At 44.9% G+C, this 24,300-nt stretch overlaps 12 protein-coding genes across 12 annotated transcripts; 6 read left to right on the top strand and 6 right to left on the bottom strand.

Moving 5' to 3' along the window:
- Nucleotides 1–1,318: 1,318 nt before the first annotated feature.
- On the bottom strand, nucleotides 1,319–3,091 carry TRV_08093 (uncharacterized protein; the record flags this gene model as incomplete). Its single annotated transcript, XM_003017881.1, has 4 exons — nucleotides 1,319–1,579; nucleotides 1,632–2,242; nucleotides 2,414–2,849; nucleotides 2,933–3,091. The coding sequence occupies 4 exons, from the start codon at nucleotides 3,089–3,091 to the stop codon at nucleotides 1,319–1,321; spliced, it is 1,467 nt and encodes a 488-aa protein (XP_003017927.1).
- A 754-nt stretch (nucleotides 3,092–3,845) lies between these two features.
- Nucleotides 3,846–4,871, top strand: TRV_08092 (uncharacterized protein; the record flags this gene model as incomplete). The annotated part of the gene is made up of 1 exon (XM_003017880.1): nucleotides 3,846–4,871. One exon carries the CDS (start codon nucleotides 3,846–3,848, stop codon nucleotides 4,869–4,871), a length of 1,026 nt encoding a protein of 341 aa, XP_003017926.1.
- A 355-nt stretch (nucleotides 4,872–5,226) lies between these two features.
- TRV_08091 (uncharacterized protein) lies at nucleotides 5,227–6,065 on the bottom strand (the record flags this gene model as incomplete). The annotated part of the gene is made up of 3 exons (XM_003017879.1): nucleotides 5,227–5,635; nucleotides 5,707–5,915; nucleotides 5,991–6,065. The coding sequence occupies 3 exons, from the start codon at nucleotides 6,063–6,065 to the stop codon at nucleotides 5,227–5,229; spliced, it is 693 nt and encodes a 230-aa protein (XP_003017925.1).
- Nucleotides 6,066–6,985: 920 nt separating this feature from the next.
- On the top strand, nucleotides 6,986–9,673 carry TRV_08090 (decapping enzyme Dcp2, putative; the record flags this gene model as incomplete). Its single annotated transcript, XM_003017878.1, has 2 exons — nucleotides 6,986–7,016; nucleotides 7,086–9,673. The coding sequence occupies 2 exons, from the start codon at nucleotides 6,986–6,988 to the stop codon at nucleotides 9,671–9,673; spliced, it is 2,619 nt and encodes an 872-aa protein (XP_003017924.1).
- A 1,714-nt stretch (nucleotides 9,674–11,387) lies between these two features.
- TRV_08089 (uncharacterized protein) lies at nucleotides 11,388–12,116 on the bottom strand (the record flags this gene model as incomplete). Its single annotated transcript, XM_003017877.1, has 1 exon — nucleotides 11,388–12,116. One exon carries the CDS (start codon nucleotides 12,114–12,116, stop codon nucleotides 11,388–11,390), a length of 729 nt encoding a protein of 242 aa, XP_003017923.1.
- Nucleotides 12,117–12,463: 347 nt separating this feature from the next.
- Nucleotides 12,464–13,693, top strand: TRV_08088 (uncharacterized protein; the record flags this gene model as incomplete). Its single annotated transcript, XM_003017876.1, has 1 exon — nucleotides 12,464–13,693. The coding sequence occupies one exon, from the start codon at nucleotides 12,464–12,466 to the stop codon at nucleotides 13,691–13,693; it is 1,230 nt and encodes a 409-aa protein (XP_003017922.1).
- Nucleotides 13,694–14,124: 431 nt separating this feature from the next.
- On the bottom strand, nucleotides 14,125–15,818 carry TRV_08087 (uncharacterized protein; the record flags this gene model as incomplete). The annotated part of the gene is made up of 3 exons (XM_003017875.1): nucleotides 14,125–15,221; nucleotides 15,274–15,582; nucleotides 15,725–15,818. The coding sequence occupies 3 exons, from the start codon at nucleotides 15,816–15,818 to the stop codon at nucleotides 14,125–14,127; spliced, it is 1,500 nt and encodes a 499-aa protein (XP_003017921.1).
- A 698-nt stretch (nucleotides 15,819–16,516) lies between these two features.
- TRV_08086 (uncharacterized protein) lies at nucleotides 16,517–17,779 on the top strand (the record flags this gene model as incomplete). Its single annotated transcript, XM_003017874.1, has 1 exon — nucleotides 16,517–17,779. One exon carries the CDS (start codon nucleotides 16,517–16,519, stop codon nucleotides 17,777–17,779), a length of 1,263 nt encoding a protein of 420 aa, XP_003017920.1.
- Nucleotides 17,780–17,975: 196 nt separating this feature from the next.
- On the bottom strand, nucleotides 17,976–18,794 carry TRV_08085 (uncharacterized protein; the record flags this gene model as incomplete). Its single annotated transcript, XM_003017873.1, has 1 exon — nucleotides 17,976–18,794. One exon carries the CDS (start codon nucleotides 18,792–18,794, stop codon nucleotides 17,976–17,978), a length of 819 nt encoding a protein of 272 aa, XP_003017919.1.
- Nucleotides 18,795–19,761: 967 nt separating this feature from the next.
- TRV_08084 (glycan biosynthesis protein (PigL), putative) lies at nucleotides 19,762–20,769 on the top strand (the record flags this gene model as incomplete). Its single annotated transcript, XM_003017872.1, has 1 exon — nucleotides 19,762–20,769. One exon carries the CDS (start codon nucleotides 19,762–19,764, stop codon nucleotides 20,767–20,769), a length of 1,008 nt encoding a protein of 335 aa, XP_003017918.1.
- Nucleotides 20,770–21,152: 383 nt separating this feature from the next.
- On the bottom strand, nucleotides 21,153–23,150 carry TRV_08083 (uncharacterized protein; the record flags this gene model as incomplete). Its single annotated transcript, XM_003017871.1, has 1 exon — nucleotides 21,153–23,150. One exon carries the CDS (start codon nucleotides 23,148–23,150, stop codon nucleotides 21,153–21,155), a length of 1,998 nt encoding a protein of 665 aa, XP_003017917.1.
- A 357-nt stretch (nucleotides 23,151–23,507) lies between these two features.
- On the top strand, nucleotides 23,508–24,280 carry TRV_08082 (uncharacterized protein; the record flags this gene model as incomplete). The annotated part of the gene is made up of 3 exons (XM_003017870.1): nucleotides 23,508–23,636; nucleotides 23,718–23,899; nucleotides 24,010–24,280. The coding sequence occupies 3 exons, from the start codon at nucleotides 23,508–23,510 to the stop codon at nucleotides 24,278–24,280; spliced, it is 582 nt and encodes a 193-aa protein (XP_003017916.1).
- Nucleotides 24,281–24,300: the final 20 nt, after the last annotated feature.

Genomic DNA, 24,300 nt, shown 5'->3' with positions numbered 1-24,300 from the left:
TAAAATAATATTATTTAAAATTTATAATTTATAATATTATTTAAATTTCATAATCTATAATTTATAATTTATAGCTTATAGTATTATCTATAGTATTATTTATAGTTTATAATATTATTTAAATTTTACAATTTATAATTTATAGCTTATAATTTATAGTATTATTTATAATATTATTTAAAGTTTATAGTCTACTTTTATTATTAAAATAAATATTTAAATAACTTAATTAAGGCTTAGTAATAGTAAAATATATATTAATTAGCTCTAAATTATATATAGAATAAATCTAGATTAGTTCTAAATTAGTTCAGAGTACTTTTAAAAATAGTACTAAAAAATAATACTATAAAGATTATAATATTATTTAAAATTTATAGTATTATCTATAATACTATTTATAGTTTATAGTACTATTTAAGCTCTATAGTCTATAATCTATAGCCTATAGTATTACTTATAGTACTATTATTTAATATTATTTTTAAAATATATAGTTAAATAGCTTCATTAAGACCTAGTAATAGTAAGGTATATATTAATTAGCTCTAAATTAGGTATAGAATATATTTAAGCTAGTCTTAAGTTAATTTAGAGTACTTTTAAAAATAGTACTAAAAAATAGTACTAATATTATTTAAAGTCTATAATTTATAACCTATAATACTATATATAGTATTATTTAAGGACTATAATTTATAGTTTATAGTATTATATATAGTATTATTCGAGATCTATAGTCTATAGTTTATAATATTACACTATAGTATACTAGGCTATAAGTAGTTAATAGTTAATATATATAGCTAATTAGTTAACTTTAGTATTCTACTACTAAGCTAAAATAAAGTATTACTTAGTAGTTATATAATACTATATTAAAAGTCGATATAACTTCTAAAAATAGATAAAATAATAATAAAGAAAGGTAAATAGATAATTTAAAAAGTAGCTAAATAGTCTCTAGAGGCCTTATTTATCTACTGATAGCGAAAAAAGTAAAAAAAATAGATAGAAGGGGGTATTTTTAATATAGTAATACTTTTTATAACTACTATAGATAGACTACGCGGGCACGTAATTCGGAATTGTACAATATTGATGACAAAAGGAAATCAAAATAAGGGAAACGCAACGATGATACGCAAATAAGAGATGCAGCCTAGTAATTGAAAATACAAGAAGGAAAGTAGGAAATCAGGGGACTCGTAGGGGATAAAAGGTAAGAACAAAATACCTCCCTAGATTATCTCCCAAAATACCGTGGCATCGTACATTGGTATTAAAAAAAGACATAGATACTGCTTTAAGTATCCTGTTAGTCATCTTTGCGTATCAGCTTCTTCCTATCAGTTGAGTTCCTCGGAGACACATCGTCATCAGACCATCTGTCCATGTCCTCTCCAACGGCGAATATAGTCTCACCATCCAGGGAATGGCGAGCTTGAGAGCCGGTATTTGCCTTTGTACCGGCAGGAGACCTGCTGGTGCCACGCCCGCTTGGATTCTCGACAGCATCTTCCTCATCCAACGAGCTGGTAACGGAGCGGATTTCAAAGCCGTCATCGTCTTGGGCGAGCTGTAGAGGGCATTAGCAGATGACGCAAATTAGAACGAGTATATAAACTTACCTCATCACTCATAGCGAACCGTTTATTGTTGGCAGTGGGCCTCCATAGGTATGATATGTATGCTATGTTGAACAGATAGACAATGTTAAGCCAGCCATCCAAAACAAACCATCTGCTCTTCCACTGGGCAGGAATCAAATCGGACACATTTGTGCTCGCAAAAACAAACGAGTTGATGAAGAAGAATGCAAAGATAACGATTATGCTACCCAGAAGGCACCACCAAAGTTTCTTATACATCATTGCCTTCACATGCTGCTTCCTGCTGACGAGGTCCTTCATGGTAGCACTCAGGGAGTTAAGGGTCCAGACATAAAATGCGGTCAGTGAGCCTGCGAGCGGAAGAACAACTAAAAGGACCAGTGGACCGGCGCTATCTGGAGTAATGGAGAGACTGGCGACAGAATAGATGACTCCAAAGACGAAGTGAGTAATGGCAAGAATACGGACGTAAATCATGGTTCGACCGAGGGATGGTTTCACAACTCCATAACCCATGCAGACAATGAGCAGTAGGAAAAACGAGAATGAGTTGCGTCCAGCGCTTAAGATAGACACAATGACCATTAGAACTTTGCAAACAGCATTCGCACCGTATCGGTTTTGGTAGTCTAGTTAAGTTAGTACTAATGAGCGCAATTGGAGATGGATTCGTGCGTACCATAGAAACCCCATGTGATAAGTTGCTCAACAACCAAGAATACGATAATAGCAGTGATGTAATTTTGTACGGGTACTGTTGACATAGTTAGAATAAGATCAGGAAGCAAGGCAGAGCTTACTCACGGATATCATGACGGTGCTGGGCATAGAGGAATCCCCAGAATCTAGGCAAAATGTGTTAATAAGGGGCCCAAATTTGAACTTCGTGCTAGCCGGGAAAACATACACTCCCATCAGAGCATATAATATAGTCAATCCACCGTAAAATGCCAATTTCGGAACCTGCGTAGCGGGTAGTTCTCCGTAGGCGTTTCTGAAGGTCACAACTCCTTCGTATTCCATGTCCGTATAGGGATACGTAGTAACACAATAGAATCCAGTCTTCGATACTGGGTATTTTATTGGTTTGGGGTCGGTCATATTTATGGCAAGAGAAATGAGAGGGGACTTTGCTTTCTCGGTGGCGTTTGGTGCGAGGATAAAGGAGCCAATTTCCTTTTCGGTGCAGAGCTTCGCTTCAACACTCGGGGGTCCGCATATCAGCTTTTTTTGTATCTATTTTAGTTAGTTACGGGATCTAAGGTAGAACACAGCATTTATGATATAGGGGAGTTTTCTTTTGAACTGGGTAGGAATACCGATCCGTCCTTCGCTGTCAAGTCACGGCCAATCAAAGATTCATCTTTCCATTCGAATATAGCCAAGCTCATAATCGGGTCCTTCTTGTCCTTAACGGCCTCCATCCTCAACAAGATGAACGGGTTGATATCGCCGCCCCAAGACTTTTTCCCGTACATTCCAGAGCATTGTTGGCGATTGACATTGTCCTGTGTCTGAGGATGGAATCGTTAGCTCGATGATTAATTTGATAACAGAGCCATTCTCATATGACTGCATTGATGTCTAACCAGTTTAACATCATTTGCAAACACGCCAGTTGCAAGTAAGGCACCGAACCAAAAGGCGCTCTGCTGCCACCGCATGATTCCGGCTCACGATGCTCTCAATTAATTTCCAGCAGCAATGGTCAGAAAAATGCCCTTGAACCCGTCAAGGGCTTGGATATATCGAATATAAGTCAGGCAAAATAATCTGCTGTCCTTGACACAATGCTCATCATGCGACGCGCGATGGTAGGCTCAGTTGGAACGGCAAATGCTGAAGCCTTTCGAAGGTGTCAACTTTTAAAGCTTTAGACGTTGCGATGGTTTGGGCAAAAGGAGTATGACGTAAGCAGGGACCTCGGAATAACACTCATAGTTTGAACTTTAAAAGTTTTTTGATAGACGATGACATTTCTTTGACAAGAGGATGAAGATAGAGCAGCTTTTTATTATTTTTATAAAAGCACTCTTAAGGGCTAACATGGATAGCTGTGCTGACTGCAAGAGGGAGCCAGCGTGTCTGGCTACTCGAAAACGCCACCTATGCCGGTAAGTGATCAACTACACCTTCAACAGGCTCGCGGGGTGATAGCTAACTAGCGTCACAATCTCACTGTGAAAAAGGGAATGCTTTATTAAATTTATTCATACAAAGGCTCGGAAAAGAATGGATAAGTTTAAGGACGGGCCAAAGGACAAGACGCCGACCCTTCTTTTACCGCTGTCGTTTGGAGTCTCGTCACTGTCGCTGCTTCATTTACTCGACGATCAACTCGCACACCAGCGAGGGAACGAATATAAACGAGTCCCCTACAAGCTCCATATTCTCTCTGTGCAGTCGCCTACCTTGGATGCGCCCGAGGGGTCAGACACCACTAGGCTAGGGCTTTTGAGGTCTGCCTTTCCGGAGCACACTTTTACGGAGATTCCTTTCCATTCTATCTTCCGGTACGACAAGAATGTGGCAGAGTTTATGCTGCAACATTCTGCTGGTAGTGAGATAAATAATACATCAATATCGGACGAGGATCGGCTTGAGGCATTCCGTTCTTCGCTTTCCACAATGACCTCTCGAGCGGACTTTGATGGTGTACTGCTGAGAAAGTTGGTTGTTTCCTTTGCCAACTCTGAAGGCTGTGATGGTGTCCTCTGGGGTGATTCAGACACTCGACTTGCGGCAAAAACACTAGCAGGAGTTGCAAATGGTAGGGGAACTGCCTTGCCTTGGGAAGTATGTGACGGCCTTACTCCGTGGGGAGTGCATTTTACATTTCCTGTCAGAGATATTTTCAAGTCGGAGCTAGTACAGTATGCGTCTGCTCGGTTCCCTGATCTGCTTTCAAAGATAGGGTCAAAGGAACCCAAAATTCTCAATGAACAGGCAACAAAGAACATGTCTATCAGTGAGTTGATGACGCAGTACGTTGAACAGCAGGGGGAGAAATACCCGGGTGTCATGGCGAACATTGTGCGGACAATCGATAAGCTACAGCCGTCGCAATTACACTCCGGGCTACAATGTGTTTACTGTGGAGTACCCTTAGAATCGGCACAGATGGATCCCGCGACTCTCAGCATACTTGAAGAGCGCGATCTCACAAGTGATAAGGACGTGAACAGCAAACCTACCTGTTATGGCTGTGCAAGGACCTTTCTCGATTTCAAACTTCCAACTCCTTCATCCAATAGCTGAAATTGACACATGGCACAGGATTATGTGAATTTTTGGCTACCAGAATCGCAGGGAACACGCCCTAAGGGCAGACCCGTATGCAATGGAGTGCTAAAAGGCGGCATAGCCCCAATGACCTTGATTAAGCACTAAGCTGAGGTCTCAAATTGCGTGTCTAATCACGAGGAAACCTATGGGTAGAGTGCTTAATCCAAGCTCTCCGTGCCTAATAAAAGCAAGTTTCATCAAAATGAACAAATTAAAGGTTGTATAGGTGGTATCTCAAAATAAAGAAGGGCAATGCTTGCGAAAAGAAAAAAGCCCAAAAAGGAACAGAATATACTGCGGCAAAACTGAGCGCAAGAAAAGTTTCTCTCTATCGACGATGGGACCGTGATGTGTTTGATCGCCGGTTCTCCCTAGGCAACCTTGCAGGCGAAGGCCTCTGAGGTTCATCATGATGCATTGTTGGCTCGGTATTGTTGCGACGCATTGACGGTCTTCGGCCACCTGAAGTAACGACCGTTCGGTTTCCCTCTTCCAGCCGTGCCAAGTTATTTTGTCCTTTTTCTTTCAGATAGCTCTCCAACAATACAGCATTTCGGGTATTGCATTTATACAGAGCGTCTAGGAGGTCACCGAGAAAGGGGATTAATCCAACAACGAAATCAAAAAAGACATTGAACACCATTTGCAATTGAAGGTTTGTAGGAAGGCCGCCCTCGACCTGTCTGCATGTCATGACGACCATCAGGGCAAAGAGGGCATCGACAATGTCTCCGAATCTAGGTTGACAATCACAATGTCAGTAATGTATTAGGAAAAAGAGGAATAAGAGGAGGGGGTCCATCCTTACGCAGGTACGAGACCGATCACACTTCCCCATCCAAATCGTATGCCGCAAAAGTTGCATAGAGAGAGGTCCAGTCTGTATGCGCGTCTTTTGACTTTTGTGAGTATCTTTGCATCATGAGCGGATATGCCTTCGGGGGCAGCTCTGCGGCGCTTTTTCATCTTCTGCTGCCCAAACATGTTTGTAGCTGGGACGCTTTCGAAGTAAGGATCCTATGGTGAAGAAAGGTCTCTGGTTAGCATATCTGCACTCCATGGTTAGACAGCGGACGAATGAAGCCAACTTACCTCCTTGCCAAAGTGGTTTTCAGCAGACTCTTTTAGCACCTTCTTCGACAGTGCTCCGATGATATAGGATGCCATGGTGACTGAATTCTGATGCTGGAAGCGGAAAGGGGGTCACGATTGGTAGAATACGGCACTTCTGAGATCGCAATGAGAAGATATAGAGGGCGAGATTAAATCGGGGGAAAGGAAATATGTACGTGAAATAGAAATAAAAGAACAGGAATACACGAAATGAAAGGAAATAAGTCAACGAGCGATCTGAATATAATGGCACGGTCTTTGTGACTGCTTTCAGCGGCTAGCTTGGTGAATGCGATCAGTCAATCCCTTCGTTAGCGCCCCTTGATCAGCATCCAGAGCAATCAGCGCGAAGAATGGGACATCTCGACGCTCAGAGAGGAGCTGTATAAATATATGCCACCCGCACCATGGGGCAGTGTCAGAGAACTTGGATGCGGAGGGCCCGGCGAGCAATCCTATTGATCCATCCCGCTTGCAAGGACCTTCTCCTGGGCGGCAAAGACGCAACCTTTGAAGAAAGCGAAGTGGACGGACCAACGTCATACCGCTTGGGTGACTAAGCAGACGCCTACAAGTATTACATTAGGTAACACTTCATTCACCAGCCACAGGTGTGGCTCAGCAGGTCGAGGCGCATGCTGTAATTACATAAGCAGGGCAGTTTAACGGCGACGTCCAACTTTCAAGGACGACCTCAGGCACCAGCGGACGGGAAAGACCGAAGACGAGGTGGAAAATAGACACAAGCAGTCGAGCATTTTCGCGGTGACATCTGTTTTGTATCGAGCAAGCGCACGCTCCTATTTCGCTGTCTCTGCGCAAGTGAATACGTTGTTCTGACGAGCCCGGGTTTCACTTGTAGCTGACTGGCTCGCAAGCTCGAACAGCTCAGCAACCTCCAGCTCCAAGTCCGGACTTTACGCCCACACTATCACACTTTGCACACTCGGGAATGCATTATTGCCCCAAGAACCATGACAGAAATCAATATGCGACTAGAGGACTGTAAGGAATGCTGCCAAATGGATGTTCAGAGTTCGTGGGTGTCAAACTGATGATACATTTATCTAACAGGGCTGGATGACCTCTGCGTTCGGTTCATTGTAAACCTCCCAAGGGAAGAACTCGAATCCGTTGAGCGAATATGTTTCCAGGTCGAGGAGGCTCAGTGGTTTTACGAGGACTTTATTCGGCCGCTCGACCCAAACCTGCCGTCCCTCAAACTCCGCGAGTTTGCCCTGCGCATCTTTCAACACTGCCCTCTCATGTCGCAGTGGTCCCATTATCACCATTCAACTGCATTCTCAGAGTTCCTGGCATACAAGACAAGAGTTCCTGTACGTGGGGCTATTCTTCTCAACCAAGAAATGGACGAGGTTGTGCTTGTCAAAGGCTGGAAGAAAGGGGCAACCTGGTCGTTTCCTCGTGGTAAAATAAATAAGGAAGAAAAGGATCTGGATTGCGCTGTCAGAGAGGTTTACGAAGAAACTGGCTTTGATATAAGAGCTTCTGGCCTAATAAAGGACGAAAAGAATGTCAAATATATCGAGATACCAATGCGTGAGCAGAATATGCGACTCTACGTACTACGAGGAGTACCCAAGGATACCCACTTCGAGCCCAGGACGAGAAAGGAAATCAGCAAAATAGAATGGTATAAGCTCTCTGACCTTCCAACGCTGAAAAAGAACAAGCAGCATGAAAATGTACCTTATCAAAACAACAATAGGTTCTACATGGTTGCAACCTTTCTTGGCCCTCTCAAGAAGTGGATTGCCAAACAGAGGAAGCTGGACCAGGCCCGAATCTCGCATCCTCATATAGCCATTCAAGAGGAGATGGGCGGGGCGATAATAACTGAAGATGAAGGAACTGAAGACCACCAAGATATAACGGAAGAATACCCGACCCATCCCGCTCCAACAATGCCAATTCTACCACCTGTTCATTCAGATTTACCTGAGGTGTCCACGCCCCTTGATCCGACGGTCCATTTGAAGCGCTTGCTTAACATTGGATCAGCGACTTCTACCGCCCCTACCAAGCAACCCGACTCTGACCGACAACATGAACAACAACATCAACATGTTTCAAATATTGATAAAGGAAATGCCCTTCTACAGTTACTTAGGAACGGATCTGAAACCCACCCCCCTGAAAACCCACCCCTTGCGCCTATACCAGTACATCCTAGCAGAGCACTTCCAACCATACATTCGCAGCAAACAACACCACAGCCAACTCCTGGTCAGGCCTTTGCTCCTCCCATAACACAATTTGGTACCGGAAACCAGTACCCACAGCATCCACAAAACCAAATAAGCAATCAACCGCCATATACCTATCCAGAACAGAAATCTGCTGCTCAACCCCGGCATGAATATGTAGGGCAGGCACCTCACCAAATGCCCCATGAGCCAGCTAAGCCGCCGTTTACTGCTTATCCACCACCGTTGCGCCAAATTGGCACACAGCCACCAATGTCCAGCACTCAGCATGTAACTCCGCCTTACCACCGTACTGGAGATCCCCAGTTTGCTTCAAACCACCAAACATTGCAAACAATCCTGCCCTCCGTGCCTCCAGCAAATGCGTTGCCTTTACCAAAACTTAACAGCCACTCTCTTGCATTGCTTAGTGTCTTCAAAGGTGATGGCGTTAAGAACACTGCAACTATGCCAGGCTCCATACCCGCATCCCCAGTTGAACCATTTCCACAAAATGATGCAAAATCTCAGCACAAAAATCAACTTCTGAGAATGCTAAAGCAGCCGAGCGGCTCGCATCTTCACAATGGCGGTGGTTTGCACCCACCGGGCCGTGTTGAGCTTGCGACTCAGAATAGCCCGAGGATCCAGGGGCAAACAGGAATGCATCCTCCCGGGCTATCTCTAGATAGTCAAGCTAAGGCGCCAGTAATTTTGCAAAATCCACATCGACCCAGGACCCCTTCTCAGCCTACTGTAGGGAAGACAGCAGCCACGTTATCCGCACCCTTGAATCTGCCTAATTTTGAGGGGATTGCCAAGTCACCACGCAGCCCACGCAGGGAGAAGAAACATACTCCCTCTCAGTCATCAGCGATGAAGTCAAATATCAAAATACTTCCTCGCCCAACATCAAATAACAATGAGGGCGTACCGGTGGCAGTGAAGGCCAATACCCTTTCTCCAGCCCCTAGACCTAACGTCAAGCTTTCAGAATTAACCAAACCATTTAAGCCCAAGATTCTCCGTCGTCCAGACAAGGATAATCTTGATGCGTACCTTCCTACTTCTACGGTTACCGTGAGCGCTTTCTCAAAGCCTGAACCACCACCGGTTAGTGATGATGAGGTGGTGCAGAAGAGTCTACCGCAACCACAGTTTGATCAACGACCAAGTCAGTCGGCTGCACAGAAAGAAACACTTCTTTCTCTCTTCAACAAAGATCTTCCACCTCAACCCACCAGTATAAAGCGGGATATAACAAGGCAGGCTAAATCTCCAGCCCTGGTTTCTCCTCCTTTCTCGACCCTTATAAGCCCTGTTACCGATCCACTCAACAGCCCGAGAGAGGCTACCAGGGAAGGTGGATCTGAGAGACGGAGCGGTGCAACGTCTCCCTCTAACCAGGCGTTTTTAATTGGATATCTAGAGGATGTTGCTACGGGCAAGAAATAGATACGAGATGTAACAAAACTCGTTCAGTGGTTTGCTCACTCTTATGTTTGTACTTATACAACATCTCGTACAGAATGGATAGCCTGGCTGGCGACTCTCCCTTTTAATATCAGGATAAGGATAAATATGCCATGGTTATGGAACATAGGCCGCGCGAGGTCATTAAAAGCACTAGAGAGCTCTGCCGTGCTGTATAACAAAGCTCCGAGTCTTGGTTATAGTTAAGCGTTGGTGGCTAAATACAAGTTGGGACCATTGCGCAAGCTATTCTTATGAAATTTAGCACTCAACGTCCATCACACTCTATTTAAGCACAGGGAAACCATTTCTAGAGGATGGAGCTATCAACTTCTTGTACGAGGACTTTCAACGTGATGATGACAGAGTGGCACAATCACCTTATACATACGTAGCGTGAGAGAGGTTTATTTCGCTCAGTGAGTTTATGTGCCTGAGCGGCATAATTGCCCCTGATAAACAGACCGTATCCCTGAACTGGGAATGGACACATGGAAAGGAACAAGAACTGTAATATACAGCCAATTCCGCCCCGTTGATCCTCCCAGTTTATTTAGATGGCGGAGACTGATTATCAGCAATCAATAGCATATTTTGCCACATGATAACCATCCCTTTCGAGTATTGATCCGACGATATATCGTATATACGAAAGTACTTAAGAGCAGTCGTTCAACCTGCCTTCTCTATATATCTATAAATACCTCCCTCATTGCATGCCAATATCTCCGAGAGGGCTTTCCTGATAAACGATTAGACTTTGCCAGCTTCTATAACAGCCCTCAACCCACAACATGAAGGCCTCATTATTTATCCTTTCAGTACTTTCAATATTTGCTTGCTATGCAGCTGCTGATTGCTGCTATACCTCCCGTGACAATGTGAGAATGTTCCGAGGTCCTTACTCTCCTTTCAAATTCTTGTTCTCATTGGTTTTCAAATATAGATGTGCAAAGATGGAAAGCCAGGGAAACCATACTGCGGAGTCGGAGGTAACAAGTCTCCTTATTCCAGGAGAGGAGTTGATAAAGGGCCTTTCTAACACATTGCTCATGGTAGATTGCAACTTCATAGGCTGTGATTGTCAAGGAGGATGTCGCTAGTTTGACGGGTATAACTAAAGCTGCCCAACGCTGGGCTGTTTGGTGGCTTCCTCCGGGGGTCTGTGAACACTTGATAATTTTCTGTGTTATTCTTGTCCTATATCTTCGAGATCTTATGTGGAATTCGCTCCAAGGACCCTGGAGTTGTTTTGGGATTGTATCTTTAGGTGTTGTCGGGTTCTGCTAGGGTAATTAGTTATTTAGTTAGCCGGGAAGACCACACAAGTTAACTAACTAATTGATCGGGACAATGCGAGTTTTGATTTGAATAACGGCATTTCGGATGTACGTAAGGAATATTGTGTTATGATCTGACTATTTCCTTGATAATTAACTAGACAAATGGACCCTATTCATTTCTCTCGCTTATAAAGATATTGAAACAGGTCGTAATTTTGTTTAATTAGTATCAAGGTCTGCCACTACACCAAAAGGAGTGAGCCCACCCTAATGGTAGGAAGAGCTGAAGTTGAAGTTTTTGACACAATCCCCCCCCCCCCAGTCATAACGTAGTTTATGGCTGAGACAGGTGGACTCCTCACAAGCTCTTTGGCATAGAAGAACACCTATTCTAGCTTTTTATCCCGGAATCTCTAATGGTAGACTCGATATTTGGACTTGTGCACTGGCGGCTTCTTCTTGTAGCGCTCCTGGAACTTGCTGACGACTTGGTGAAAGGTGACTCGGTCTTCACCTTGGGGATTGGTGTCTTCTCTATGGATCTCCAAAACACGTGTGTACATGGGGTCGATTTGTTCGTTGGCCTCGATAAGGTCGTCAATTGCGGATTCTTCATCCAATATACCGAGTTCCTTCACGTCTTCATAGGTATTCTCCCAATTTTGAAGCCAAATACCAACGTCCTTCGCCGGCGGGTCCTCCATTAAAGACTTCCAACGTTGCCTTACATCTCGTCTTCTCTCCGACTTTGTTGGGCAGAGGCGTTCCTTTAGCTTTTTAAAGATGACGTGGGAGTGTTCTTCTAGCGCCAGACTCGTCATGATAGGGTGTTGTACGCTACATACTAAGTGGTATCGAAACTTGCATAGTGCATCCTGCTCCTTATCGTACTGGTCGAATTCCTTGTCTTGCTTTGCGAGGTCTAATTCGTACATGGCCCACGTTCTGGCGTCTGTATCCTTGGGTGGTCTTGTAATTGGTGCAGGTTCCGTTCGGAAGGCTGGTTCTCCTTCTAGGTCTGGTCTTACTAGGTCCCATACTCCCTCTGCCCTTCCGAAGTCGTGTATTGCTCGGTACCAGACATGCCAGTCCTGTCTGAACCTCAGGATAGGGACACTGGTGGTCCTTGTGTCTTCGTCCATCTTGCTAAGGTCATATGAGTCGTTGGTGCTGCTGTTCGAAATTTGCAGTCGGCGTGAGGAGAGTTGATACGCGATACGTCTTGTATGCCCTATCGAGTGTCAGCCGGACTCATAACCATCAAAGTCTGCCACTACACCAAGAGGAGTGAGCCCACACTAATGGTAGGCAGAGCTGAAGTTTTTTTGACAAGTAACCAACTAGTTATTGCTGTTTTTAGTTTAGTTAACTAACTAACTTAGTTAACTAAGATCGATAAGATCTGGTGAAGGCTGGGGGTGAAAACCGACAACAACTTCGGTATCTAGAGATAGTTATCCAAGCCAACACCCGTCAATAGCGAGCTGCAATGGTGCAAGGCCTTACTTCAAGCCCGATTTGTGGGCGATGTCTGTTACGCACTCGTCGTCAACTGTTAAGAAACCGGATATACTCCCAAATACGCCACAATCACACGAACCCTCCAGCACCACCTCCGTCGGGCTACTCACATCTAAACAATCGATCTCTCATTTCCATCTCTGGGATTGATAGTACAAGCTTCCTTCAGGGCTTGATAACACGAAACCTTTCGGTTCCGAAGAATTCTCCCCCGGTTACCTCTCCATTCTATGCGGCCTTCCTTAACTCCCAGGGAAGAATTCTTAACGATGTCTTCATATACCCGTTCGAAACTGCCAGTTCCCCTGCAGGTGAAATGGAATATCTGATTGAATTGGACAAGGAGACCTCTGAAGGCCTGCTTAAGCATTTTAGAAGGCACAAACTTCGCTCAAAATTGAAGTTTCGGGCGCTTGATGACGGAGAGCGAAGTGTTTGGTCGATTTGGGACGATGGAAACACGTCTGCTTGGCATGAGAGTGAGGCCTTCAAAGAAAACAACGCCATTGTATGCCCTGATGGTCGAGCACCCGGCATGGGATACAGAGTCATTGCCAGTGGAGGTAAATTACCCTCACGGATCACAGAAGCCTTCCCAGGCGATGAAACCTCGATCGAGGCCTATACGCTACGCCGAATGTTACGAGGAGTGGGAGAGGGGCAGATTGAGATGCCTCGAGAATCTGCCTTACCCATGGATAGCAATATCGATATCATGAATGGTATTGACTTCCGTAAGGGTTGCTATGTTGGCCAAGAATTAACCATTCGTACGCACCATCGGGGTGTAGTACGCAAGAGAATTCTGCCCGTTCAGCTTTATGAATCTACCAAAACACTGCCCACTTCAGATATGCCAATTTATGATCCAGACACGAGTATAACACCGCCGCCTTCTGGTGCTGAGGCTAATATTTCGAAAGTTGGAGCTAGCAAGGGCAGAAGTGCAGGAAAATTCCTGAACGGTATCGGGAATGTTGGACTGGCTGTATGTCGTTTGGAGATTATGACGGATATTGCCTTAACCGGTGAATCTACGCAGTATGATGCTAACCAGGAGTTTAAAATAACCTGGGATTCTACTGAAGTGGGCGGCGCAAATATTGCAGATCAACCCAAGGTAAAGGCATTTGTTCCTCCTTGGATTAAGGAATATATTCTTAGTGGTGGTGCACGACATCGTCAACCGAAGGCCTAAACAAAGCTGGACGTGGAGGGAATGGACGTTGGTATGTGAACCTCAGGTATGGGACACAAATACCAACTGTACCTCAAGTGATTTTGTAAGAGCTGTGTATAATTTGGCGCCTGGATAAGGTTGAATCCTCGTACTCTGTATAATAGGAAGTAGAAAGTAGAAAAGCTACTAAAATATAGAAGATTGAGATTGTTCTTTCTGTATATTACAAGAGCGGGAAAGTTGTTTAAGATCTGCTTTACGTTATAATATATACATATAATCGCTGAAGGCAGCGGTGTGCTGATTTAAGTAACGGGTAACGAAACCGAGGTAGAGTATAATTGTCAATTACCCTTTGGGTAATGATAGTAATAGGTATATAATTTCATGAAGGGATATTGAACTACAAAATGAAGTTGCTTGAGCATTATGCTAACACCTGCTTCGCTTTATTTTCCCTCCAGGCATCGGCACCTTAGAAGGGAGTCCCAGCCAAGAAGTGTCCATACTTCTTGAGTAAACCATTCTCCTGGGGATTCTTGGGGATTGATGGACGGCTCCGGGCAGATATTTTCGGAGGACGTATCAGGAGGGAAATTCAACGAAGTCCCGAGCGATGTATCATCAGCACCAAATATGCCTTTGAGAAGGGTGTTTTGAAGCTTTGTTTTAGCATTTGAGGCTAAACTCTTTTCTCGTCCACAGTCAATTGATTCTGCTGCTACTTCGGTCGTTTTTTGGTGCTGATCCATATATGAAATCGCTAGCTTTAGAAGCTGTATTAAATGTTTCGAGTTCCAGACTGCAGCTAGCTCTGCGATATCAGGTGTAGGGACTCTTATATCATTATAAGCAGTTGTTAGGTATGCAGGAACGGTTAATTTGAGATTAGGAGTCATTGGCTCTGTAAGGGGCGACAAGTCTTTGAAAGTGAAGAAACCGAGGACCATCCCAACATGCTCTAGGATCACAAAGGTGAAACCTTCTAGTAAATCTTTGTGCTCAGGTTTTGCCGTATCTAAAGACCCAAACATGGTACATGCCATGTTTGCGAAACAGCCAAGTATATTCTCGACCTTTGGAGCAGGTTTGATGCAAGGTTTCTTCTTTTTCTTGTTGGATCTGGCTTTTGATTTCTCACAAGATTGTGCTGCTGACTTTTCGTATGTTCCCTCAGGACTTGCCTTTAGAAGTGCATACTGATATGACTGCTGCATTATTCGCTGGAATAATTTGGCGGAGTGGTAGACAATGGATTTGGTGCTTATGCCTGAATCAAGTAGACCTGATGTTCTGCTTAACCCTTGTAAGATAGAGGGGAATATCACATTGAGAATTTTGGAGATGTCTTGTATGGAAAACTTAGTAATTTGCCTGCCTCCCTTTGCTGCTGGCTTTTGAGCTATTTCTTCCCTTACTGCCGTGAGTAAAGCTGTTTCCAAGGCCCTGCATACGGATTCTATAGCCAGCACCATAGACTCGGGGTTTGTTTTCTTTCGAAGTAGAGCCTGCAAAGTGTGGAAACGTCGCATTAATTGTGCAGTGACTAAATTAGATTAGCACAATGTTACGGCAAAAACGATGTCGGGTACCCGTACTGCCTTCACAAAATTCAAGGTTGCTAAAGCGGTAGTTTGGGTGTATCTTATTAGACGGCAGGGCATATGCCTGTGATTCAATGCTCACTGTTTTTGCTCTCTTTTTCGGACGGGTTGATGACAATGGCTTGGGGTTAACCTGGGCCACGCTTTGCTTCTCCACACTGACGGATGCATCCCATTTATCTCGTAACAGACGTGCTTCATTGCGCTGCTCCAATTCATATATTCTGTCTAAAAGCTTGCTTTGCGCAGCTTCCGATTTCTCATATGCCTCACGCCAGAATCTTGTGCTGTCAAGGTGAGATTCTAGACAGGCAGGTTCAGGCCAGGGTCTTTTCCCGGCAGCGATGTAGGCTCTGAGATTCAATATATGATCTTTATAAAAATATCTTGTTAGAAAAACCAGGAAGGTAGTGCATCCCTAAAGGTATGGCTAGCAGAGTCGAACCTCGGATGTTCGTGTCTTGGGGTTTTGACTTGACAACAGCCAGCGCAAGTGCTATTTGAAACTGCAGGGGGCAGCTCTGGTTAACTAAATCCATGGATTCAGCCTTTATTCCCCGAACCAGAGACAGGAGGTACTGAACAAAGTGGCAGATGGATGTTGAATGTCGACAATTTGGCGGGAGAAAGTCGGCATATTAAAAAGGGCTGGAGTACACCGCCTTTCCGCATTGGGACGACTACCGGTGGCAGATTCACATCTTCGACGCTGGGAAATAAAAATCATATAAAATGAGGTTTATATTGGCCAGTGAATATCGTATCGGGCATTAAACACGGAACAGAAGGGTATAATAACTAAGGACGGCGAAAAGCTCACATCCCATCCCCATGCAAGTCCAAGGCTCTGGTTGTGTTCGCGGTTGGATTTGTTCTTATGCAACGGGACCTACATTTGAAAGAGCTGAAACTCTAGCAATAAATATTAGAAAATTTCAGGATTTTGGGGGTGATAATATCTTCATCCCCTTCTTCGTCCCCAGTCTCCATGATGTACCTCAAATATACATACGTATCTACGGAGTAGTGAGGTGATATAAACGATTTGAGTTTGCAGCTCCTTAACTAGTTAGATTCGAGAAATAATGACTAAGCAAACTCTAGGTAGTTACGATTGAGGCTCTGCTGAAAGACGACTTTCTTCGAGATCCAAATATTTCCAACTACAACCAAACGCAAGAGCTGACTGCGCACGTTGTAAGCGTACTTCAAGCTCTCACAAGTTGTAGCCGACATCATGGCTCCATCCGACGATCTAAAGTCGCACGCTGCGTCTTCTCACGACTTTTATGGCCTATTGGGTCTCAACCCTACCGCCGTCGACAGCGAAGTCAGACGAGCATACCGAAGGACTGCTCTCAAATACCATCCTGATAAGATAGCAAATCCTACACCGGCAGATATTGAAAAGTTTCATCTCCTCCAAATCGCATATGATGTTCTTTCTGAACCTCCTGTCCGACAGCTATACGACAATGCAAGGGAAGCTCGAGAACGGAAGAAGAGGGAGAATGAGTTACTCGAAGGAGCACGGAGGAAGATGAAGGAGGATTTAGAGGCAAGAGAACGAGGGGTTAAACGGCCGTGGGGTTTTACTGGATCCGGCGGAGATCATGACGATTTACAAGCCGCAGATGATAAACTGGAACAGGAGATCAGGCGGCTTGCAGAAGACGGGAAGAGAAGACGACGGGAAAAGGAGGAACGCATGCGGAGCCAAGTGTTAGAAGAGGAGGAGAGGTTGGAAAGAGAAAAAGAGGAACCAGAGGCCAAAAAGCAAGGAACGTCTAAGAATGGTGCGACCCCTATCAACGTAGGCGGAACAACTGTGCCAGAGATAGATCGAACTGTAAAAGTTCGGTGGATAAGAGAGGGAGTCGGCCTTGATATGGATAAAGCCAAACTAGAGTCATTATTTTCGACGTTCGGCAAAGTGGAGAGTGCCTTCACGTTGAAGGATAAGAGACAACGGGTGGGTGACCAGCGAGAGAAGAAAACTGTTGCTACTGGTGTTGTTGTCTATTCCTCAGTAGTTGGTGCTCATGCAGCTGTTGAAGATCGATTCAAACATAAAGGCGACGCATGGGAGGTCATCGAATCTGTGGCTTGGGCATCGAACAAACAGCCGGATTGGGATGCCTACAGAGCTTCTTCTCCTGTGACGACAGATATGCACAGCAAGGCAGAAGCGTCAGCCGGCGCAGCTGCTTCTGAACCTGATAATTTACATCCCCCATCACCCAACAGGCCGAAGCGATTCACCATGGCCGACTTAGACCCACGAAAGGAGAAGTCGGAAGATGTCAACAAAGTTGGGAAAGCTCCTTCATTTGGATCCTTCTCATCTGCAAACGCTAAGGGGGGTTTTGGTGCAAGTGGCCCAAGTCTAGAGGAGCTCACTTTGATCCGGTTAAAAAATGCTGAGAGAAAGAGACTCGAGGAACAAATCCAGAAAGAGGACGAGGCAGCTGCCCTCGCTGATGCCAAGTCAGCGCAATGATATGACATATTATATTTGACAATCTGTATTGTACATTACTGATTTCATTCTGCGATGATACCCATTTCTTTTAGTTATTATGATAGAATAGACAGCCTTGAAAATGACTGACGGATTCAACAATGTAAACTGATGACATTGATCCGTTGAATTAACGACTGCGTGATGCATAGAGTTTAACGCCATATATGATGGTTTACCAAAGGGAATGTCCTTTCAACCAAACTGCCCACACAACTGGGACAGCCAGACCCAACACAGAAAACCCAGCAGTCATCTCCACAACTGCCCATACCCATAAGGTGCCGAGGGCCGGAGTCTTCTTCATTGCTGCATAGTAAGACGCCTCATTCGCCATAGCGATTAACCTCGATCCCAAGAAGACGGAAAATGTTAGAAAGATGATATTGTGAGCTGTTGGCGGGAATAGAGCAAGTATCAGAGATTTTCTTGTTGCGAGTTGTCCAGAGGTCTCATTCGCAGTTTTCTTTCCTGATCCAGGATATAATGAAAGCAAGGATATCTTGGGAAAAGTGACCATGTGTCCGTGGACGAAATGGATAAGGAGAGTCATAACTGGAAAGGCCACGACCAAGGTTTCGAAAATTATCCTATCAAATTCGATTTCCTGGGCGAACTGGTGCGCGGCAAGGAATGATAAAGTAAAGTGAATACAGGAGAGTGACAGGGAAAGGAATATGGTATCCGCCAGCGGTGGTAGTGACTCGGAGTTTTCTAACTCTGCTGTTGCGGGTGCGGTCTCCGGTGTATCTGGAAGTGGGGAGTGAACAATTTCACCGTCCGCATTCATATGGACATATTGCATTTTGGGTGGAGTTTTCCCATCATTAGACGATGTTTGTCTGTGCTGCGATGTCAGTAGCTCTGCCTGGCGCTCCGCAGCAATTTCATATAATGTCTTATGGCCTGGAGACGCCTTTTTGTTGTTGTCAACAGCAGCAAGGGGTATTGATGGACCATCGGAAGGCTTTTTATTCTGACGTCTGGTAGCCATGTTGAATAAATGTATTGACAAAAAGCGTATATTATTAGAAAATAAATTATGAAGTGACTTATTGTGTTATAAGGATCATACCAAAGATGCTGCCCAGTGTATTGCGTCGATATCGAGGTAATGCAAAAAAGGCGAAGTTGGAGGTTAAAAATACGATTACATAACACATAAAGCACGAGATTAAGTTCACGTGACATGCAGATGGGGAAATTAAGTTCAAATGGCGGGAGCTAGAATTAATAAGGTTAGGTTAAGTTTTGCTAATATTCCATGACTAATTAGGCACGTGACTTAATTTATTCACTTACATAATCATCCGAAATGCGATTTCGTCAAAACTTCGCACGGCAGAAATGACAAAAATTCCAGTACGGAGTACATTTATTGAAAATAAAATTATCTAACCTCAAGCTGGCCGCCGGGGACCGTGCAGGTGCATGAAGAGAGGAGACAGCAAGGGATTGCATGCTGCAAGGGCTTCCGGTAACCGAACTAGGTTTATAAGATCTGCTCATTTTGACTAACAGCTTACAGTTAGCGCTTCATCGTCACCCCCTATTCCTTTTCACAAAAATAGATACAACCACCAGGTTAATGACACGTTACATCTTTGCGCCCATCCTTGTTGCTATTAAGCCGCCGCTACGGCGCTTCTCCTACGCATGAGGATCGCGTGGGAAGTTTTTCTTTGCGAGTAATCGTTCCGTTTTGAGTGTGGTTGTGCAGTGTTACTGCAATGCAGTATTGGGTGAAGCTACCCAGTTGAATGTGAGAAAGCTACCAGATCGCATTGCATTATCTATGCTACGGAAATACATTTCTGCGATTCTACCGCATGCAATTGTCTCTTACTTCGGAAGCTACAACTGGAGACTCTTATTTTCATATATCTATCACGAATTGTGCGTCAACTAATATTCTCCATTGAGCGTTTTGAATATCACACATTACGGAACACAGAGCAGCCATGAACTCTGCGTTTACATTCCTTTCACTTGCCATATTCCCTCTGGCTCTGTTCATTTTCTGGACTCTGTCAGCAACGGGGCCGTCATCACCCCTTGGACGTGGATTTCCAACCCTAACCAATAAACGGATTTGTCTGCTGATCGCCCATCCGGATGATGAGGCTATGTTCTTTGCGCCGACCTTGCTAGCCCTTACAAAGCCTGAGCTGGGGAACCATGTTAAAATACTCTGTCTAAGCTCTGGTATGTGCGCTCTATTAATGGTCCTTGACTCAGCATCGGGATGGTTTCTAATTTATCAAATTACAGGGGACGCTGCTGGCCTGGGACATATTCGCAAACAGGAACTCCAGAAGAGCGCACTCCGGCTTGGCTTGCGCAATGAATCGGATGTTTTTATTGTAGATGATCCAAGCCGGTTCCCAGATAGCATGACTGCTACCTGGTCCGAAGAAAATGTTTCTGGCCTCCTTGCTTCTGCATTTGCCCCGCAACTTGCAGCCCAAGCATCATCTCAGTTTGCACCGATGGCCACTATCGATATACTTCTCACCTTTGATCAGTCGGGTGTTAGCTACCACCCGAACCACCGGTCCCTCTACCATGGGGCACGCGCATTCTTAAAGACTTTAATGCGTGGAAATTCTAATCATCCTTGCCCTGTCACCTTATATACCCTCACTTCAACAAATTTGGCAAGGAAATATATAGGCGTCTTTGATGCGCCAATAGCTATGTTAAGCGGTGTAATAAGCAATGCATTCGGAGGCTCTGGTGACAGGGACACACTTTCAACATCACCGTCCAAAAAAACCCAGGAGTTAAGGGGGATCCGCGAACCACCTCCAGCAAACAGGTTACTTTTCGTCAATTCTGTAGACGATTGGCTTTCTGGATGGAAGGCAATGGTGTATGCACATAAGAGTCAGATGGTCTGGTTTCGATGGGGATGGATTACGGTAGGGAGATATATGGTAGTTAACGACTTGAAGAAAGAACTTGTATAAAAGGACCCTTGATTTTATCTTATACCTGAATACTTTAATTGGGAAAGCAGTCCAAACAGCTAATTTTGTCGTTACTCTTTATTGGAGACTACCTCCTTAGGTAGTGAATTGCATTTCGTATATAGCTATCTAATTCTATCCTATGTATAATAATACCAACGAGTCGTGAGGAGAACATAGAGAATAATGTTCCTGGAAGAAAGTGATAGTGTATTCCGCTGTTATAAATGGCATGTATATCACAAAACAAGAAATACAAAAAGGGGATAATATACAGATCCATAAGTTGGTATACAGTAGTGCTAAACAACTAAAAAAGTGGTATACATAGCGTGCGAAGGGTGCAGCCAGTTCAACATGCACTGCAACGATGATGGACACTTTCAGCAATGAAGGGTTGCCCGAACTGGCCGATCGTCTCCCCAAAACTGTGCTGGGTCAAATTCAACCATTCCGTTTGTGATATGATAGCGCACAATGCGAGGTAAAAATATTTTCCATTCATTCACGGTATTTGGGAGTCCTCTTCTTTCCCAATCGTACTTGGTACCGGTCCAACGCCTTCGGAGAAGCATGAAAAGAGCCCAGGTCTGAAGATAATCAAGTTCTCGGCACGTGGCCATATGGACGACTTGAAATCGGTGGTATAAATCCCAGTAAGCCTTTGGGGCAGTGGGTGGAGGTGTGAGAGATAGGGGGTTGACACGACGTAGGCTGCTTGTCGCAGTCTGTTCTAGGTTGGAGCTGCTCTCACTAGAGGGACTGTTGTTTTCGAGTTCTAAATCCTTCCATGCTTGGATGAGCTGTTTTGCCAACACTCGCCTTTTAGATAGGGTCGTTTGAAACATTTTTCGCCCATCACGCATGAAGCCCTCGGTGGGATCTACCGCTTGGCGGCTCCAGTTTAACTTCGTCAGGATATCGTACACTTGTAGCGTAGGTTTCATGTTGTAAGGTTCTGAAGTCATCGTCTTAAAAATCCCAATCACGGAGTCTTTAGGAATGTGGCCGATCATATTGTCTTCTGCATTCTGTCCATATCTGTTGGTGGAAAGAATGTAGGACCACACAAATAGTTCCATCCAGGTACGTTGTGGTATCGGCACATTGTAATTCACGGAGATAAAGTCAACCAATTGTAGTGCAGTGGGGATATCGTTGTTCGTACAAAATATATGAGCCACGGCAAGTAAAAGTTCATCGGTAGGGTGTAAGGGAGAAGATGGGTGATAGGGAGTTACCGGGGGAAGATCTTCTTCTCCCTTTTGCAAACGGTCAGCATCAATGTTCCAGACGGTTTTCAGGGTATCCTTAACAGCTGCAATGTCCCATTCACGACCCGATGCTATCATCAACTGAATAAACGTGGACTCGTTGGCGTCCAGACCATCCACTACCATGTCTTTGAAGAGGCTGTGTACTTCATCACGCACGCCGTCCTTTCCCGTCTTGTACCCTCTATATCCCGGATTACTGCGTTTGAAGCGTCTTTTCCTGTATATCCAGGGTGTTGATCTCAACGAGTGGTTCTCCTTGGGAATGAAGGCCATGTTCCAGACTTTAGCCTCCATGTAGTAGTTATAACATAGGACATCCGGCGAAATCCCATCGGCGATCATTTCCTCCCATAAGGTATTAGCCATAGCCTCATCTCCCATGGAACGAGCGCAGTCTAGTAAATGAGTATATTCTGCAAGCCCTAGAGTATGTCCAGCACGACGCCGTGCTTCAACAATCGTTCCTAGATTTCTAGCAAACCTATCGAAGATTTGCGCGAGAGGCTCGACTTTGGCGTACTCTGCGGCAGAAGAATGGAAGCTCCGTTGGATTTTCCTCCATGGTTCAACGAAATATGCTGGAGATAACAACCGGAGAGCTTCTATGAAAGTGGTAGCAGGCAATTGACGCATGATATAGTCGTTATTTCCTGGATCAAGGAAGATGGCCATTACTTTGTCCGGCTGTCCTTCTAAAAGAACGGCACGGATATACTCTTCCCGTTTCCGAATAGCGTCCTGAGTTGAATCCTTCCTCTTAGAGCCAGGAGTCTCAATCTCCCAGGCATCTTTATCATTGTTGGACGGCAAAGAAGTTTGATCAGTGTCAAATGAGTTATCCTGGGGCTCTTTCGACTGCACAGCGGAGTGCACGAATCTGGTGGTTATAAATTTCCATTTTGGTGTGCTGGATTTGCTGGATGGGCGTAATTTTCGAAGTGAAGGGCGGGAGGAGGAGTGTATAGCTTGCAGCTGATTCCGTGAGGCCTGAGAGTGTTTAATGCTGGGTCCACGCGCGCCATTGAAGCCAACTATCCGCCAGCTACATGACGGGCATATGTACTGGGAGACGAGGTTCTCGCCTAGCAGAGTTGTGGCACGCATTAATTCACGACGACGCTTTCTCCATGAAAGCAGCGGGCAGAGAAGAGAACACAATGAGCAATCGGGGATTCCGTCTCCCGGACAGGCTTGACGAGATCAATTGCTGGCGTGGAGCAGGCCAAAGACCAAAAGATACCAACAGCGAGGAGAAACTGCATGCGATGTTGAAGAGCTTTTTGAGTTGCCGCTTTTGGATTTTTGCTGGAGCGGCGGCGCTAGTCCCTTTTAGGCCATAGCTCGTCCTGCTTATCTTTTTGTGCTTTTGCGGCTTCAAGCAGGAAGAACAACGAGAGAGACGAAGAAGAGATCCAGTCTGCGCTTCGACCTGGGCATTCAGCGGCGCAGTTTACAGTTACGATGGCAGCAGTAGACGACGATGGAGCAGCTCCCTCCTTCTCGGAGCCGTTGGATCTGGTTCGCCTGTCACTCGACGAGGTCGTGTTTGTGAAGTTGCGCGGGGACCGCGAGCTCAAGGGCCGGCTTCACGTACGTTCGATTGTCGATTGGATTATATTTCTATGATGAAGGAAAAAGCAGCAGCGGTACTGACATCATATTATTGTCCAGGCCTATGACAGTCATTGCAACATTGTTCTCGGCGACGTGGAGGAGACCATCTATATTGTTGAAGAAGATGAGGCCGGAGAAGAGACCATTAAGGTATATATCGAACCCACCGCTAGAGAAGGAACGGAATTAACTGTTTTTACAGACAATCAAGAAGCAAGAGGAAATGCTGTTCGTCAGGGGTACGTCGCGTTATTCCTTAATTTTCTTTTCTTTTTTTCTTTACTTCTCGACTCGTTTCTGATTGTATGACTGTACAATAGGTGACTCCGTTGTATTAATATCACCACAGTCTCCATCAAGTTGATAGGAGCGGAGATGGTGACAAATATCAGAAAGCAATGCCGACGACGGACGGCCGAGGACTCATGACTATGAAAATGAGCAATATCGGTTCTCACAGGGTCCGTGTTGGGACAGCCTACAGCTTCGAAGCCGTTAGTAACTCGTGGGTGAGACTATGTTCATATTCTCTAGAGTGGACGACCGGGGAAGCAGCCCCTGCATATGGCTCATCCATCCAAGGCGATCGGCCATTTACGACGAAAGGCATGGATAGTTAAAAGACATACAAATGAATAAC

The sequence above is a fragment of the Trichophyton verrucosum genome (genome assembly GCF_000151505.1).
Source record: "Trichophyton verrucosum HKI 0517 chromosome Unknown contig01282_1.f1.exp, whole genome shotgun sequence".
Taxonomy (NCBI): domain Eukaryota; kingdom Fungi; phylum Ascomycota; class Eurotiomycetes; order Onygenales; family Arthrodermataceae; genus Trichophyton; species Trichophyton verrucosum.
The sequence above is the reverse complement of the archived record's forward strand: the minus strand, read 5'-3'. Positions and strand labels throughout refer to the sequence as shown.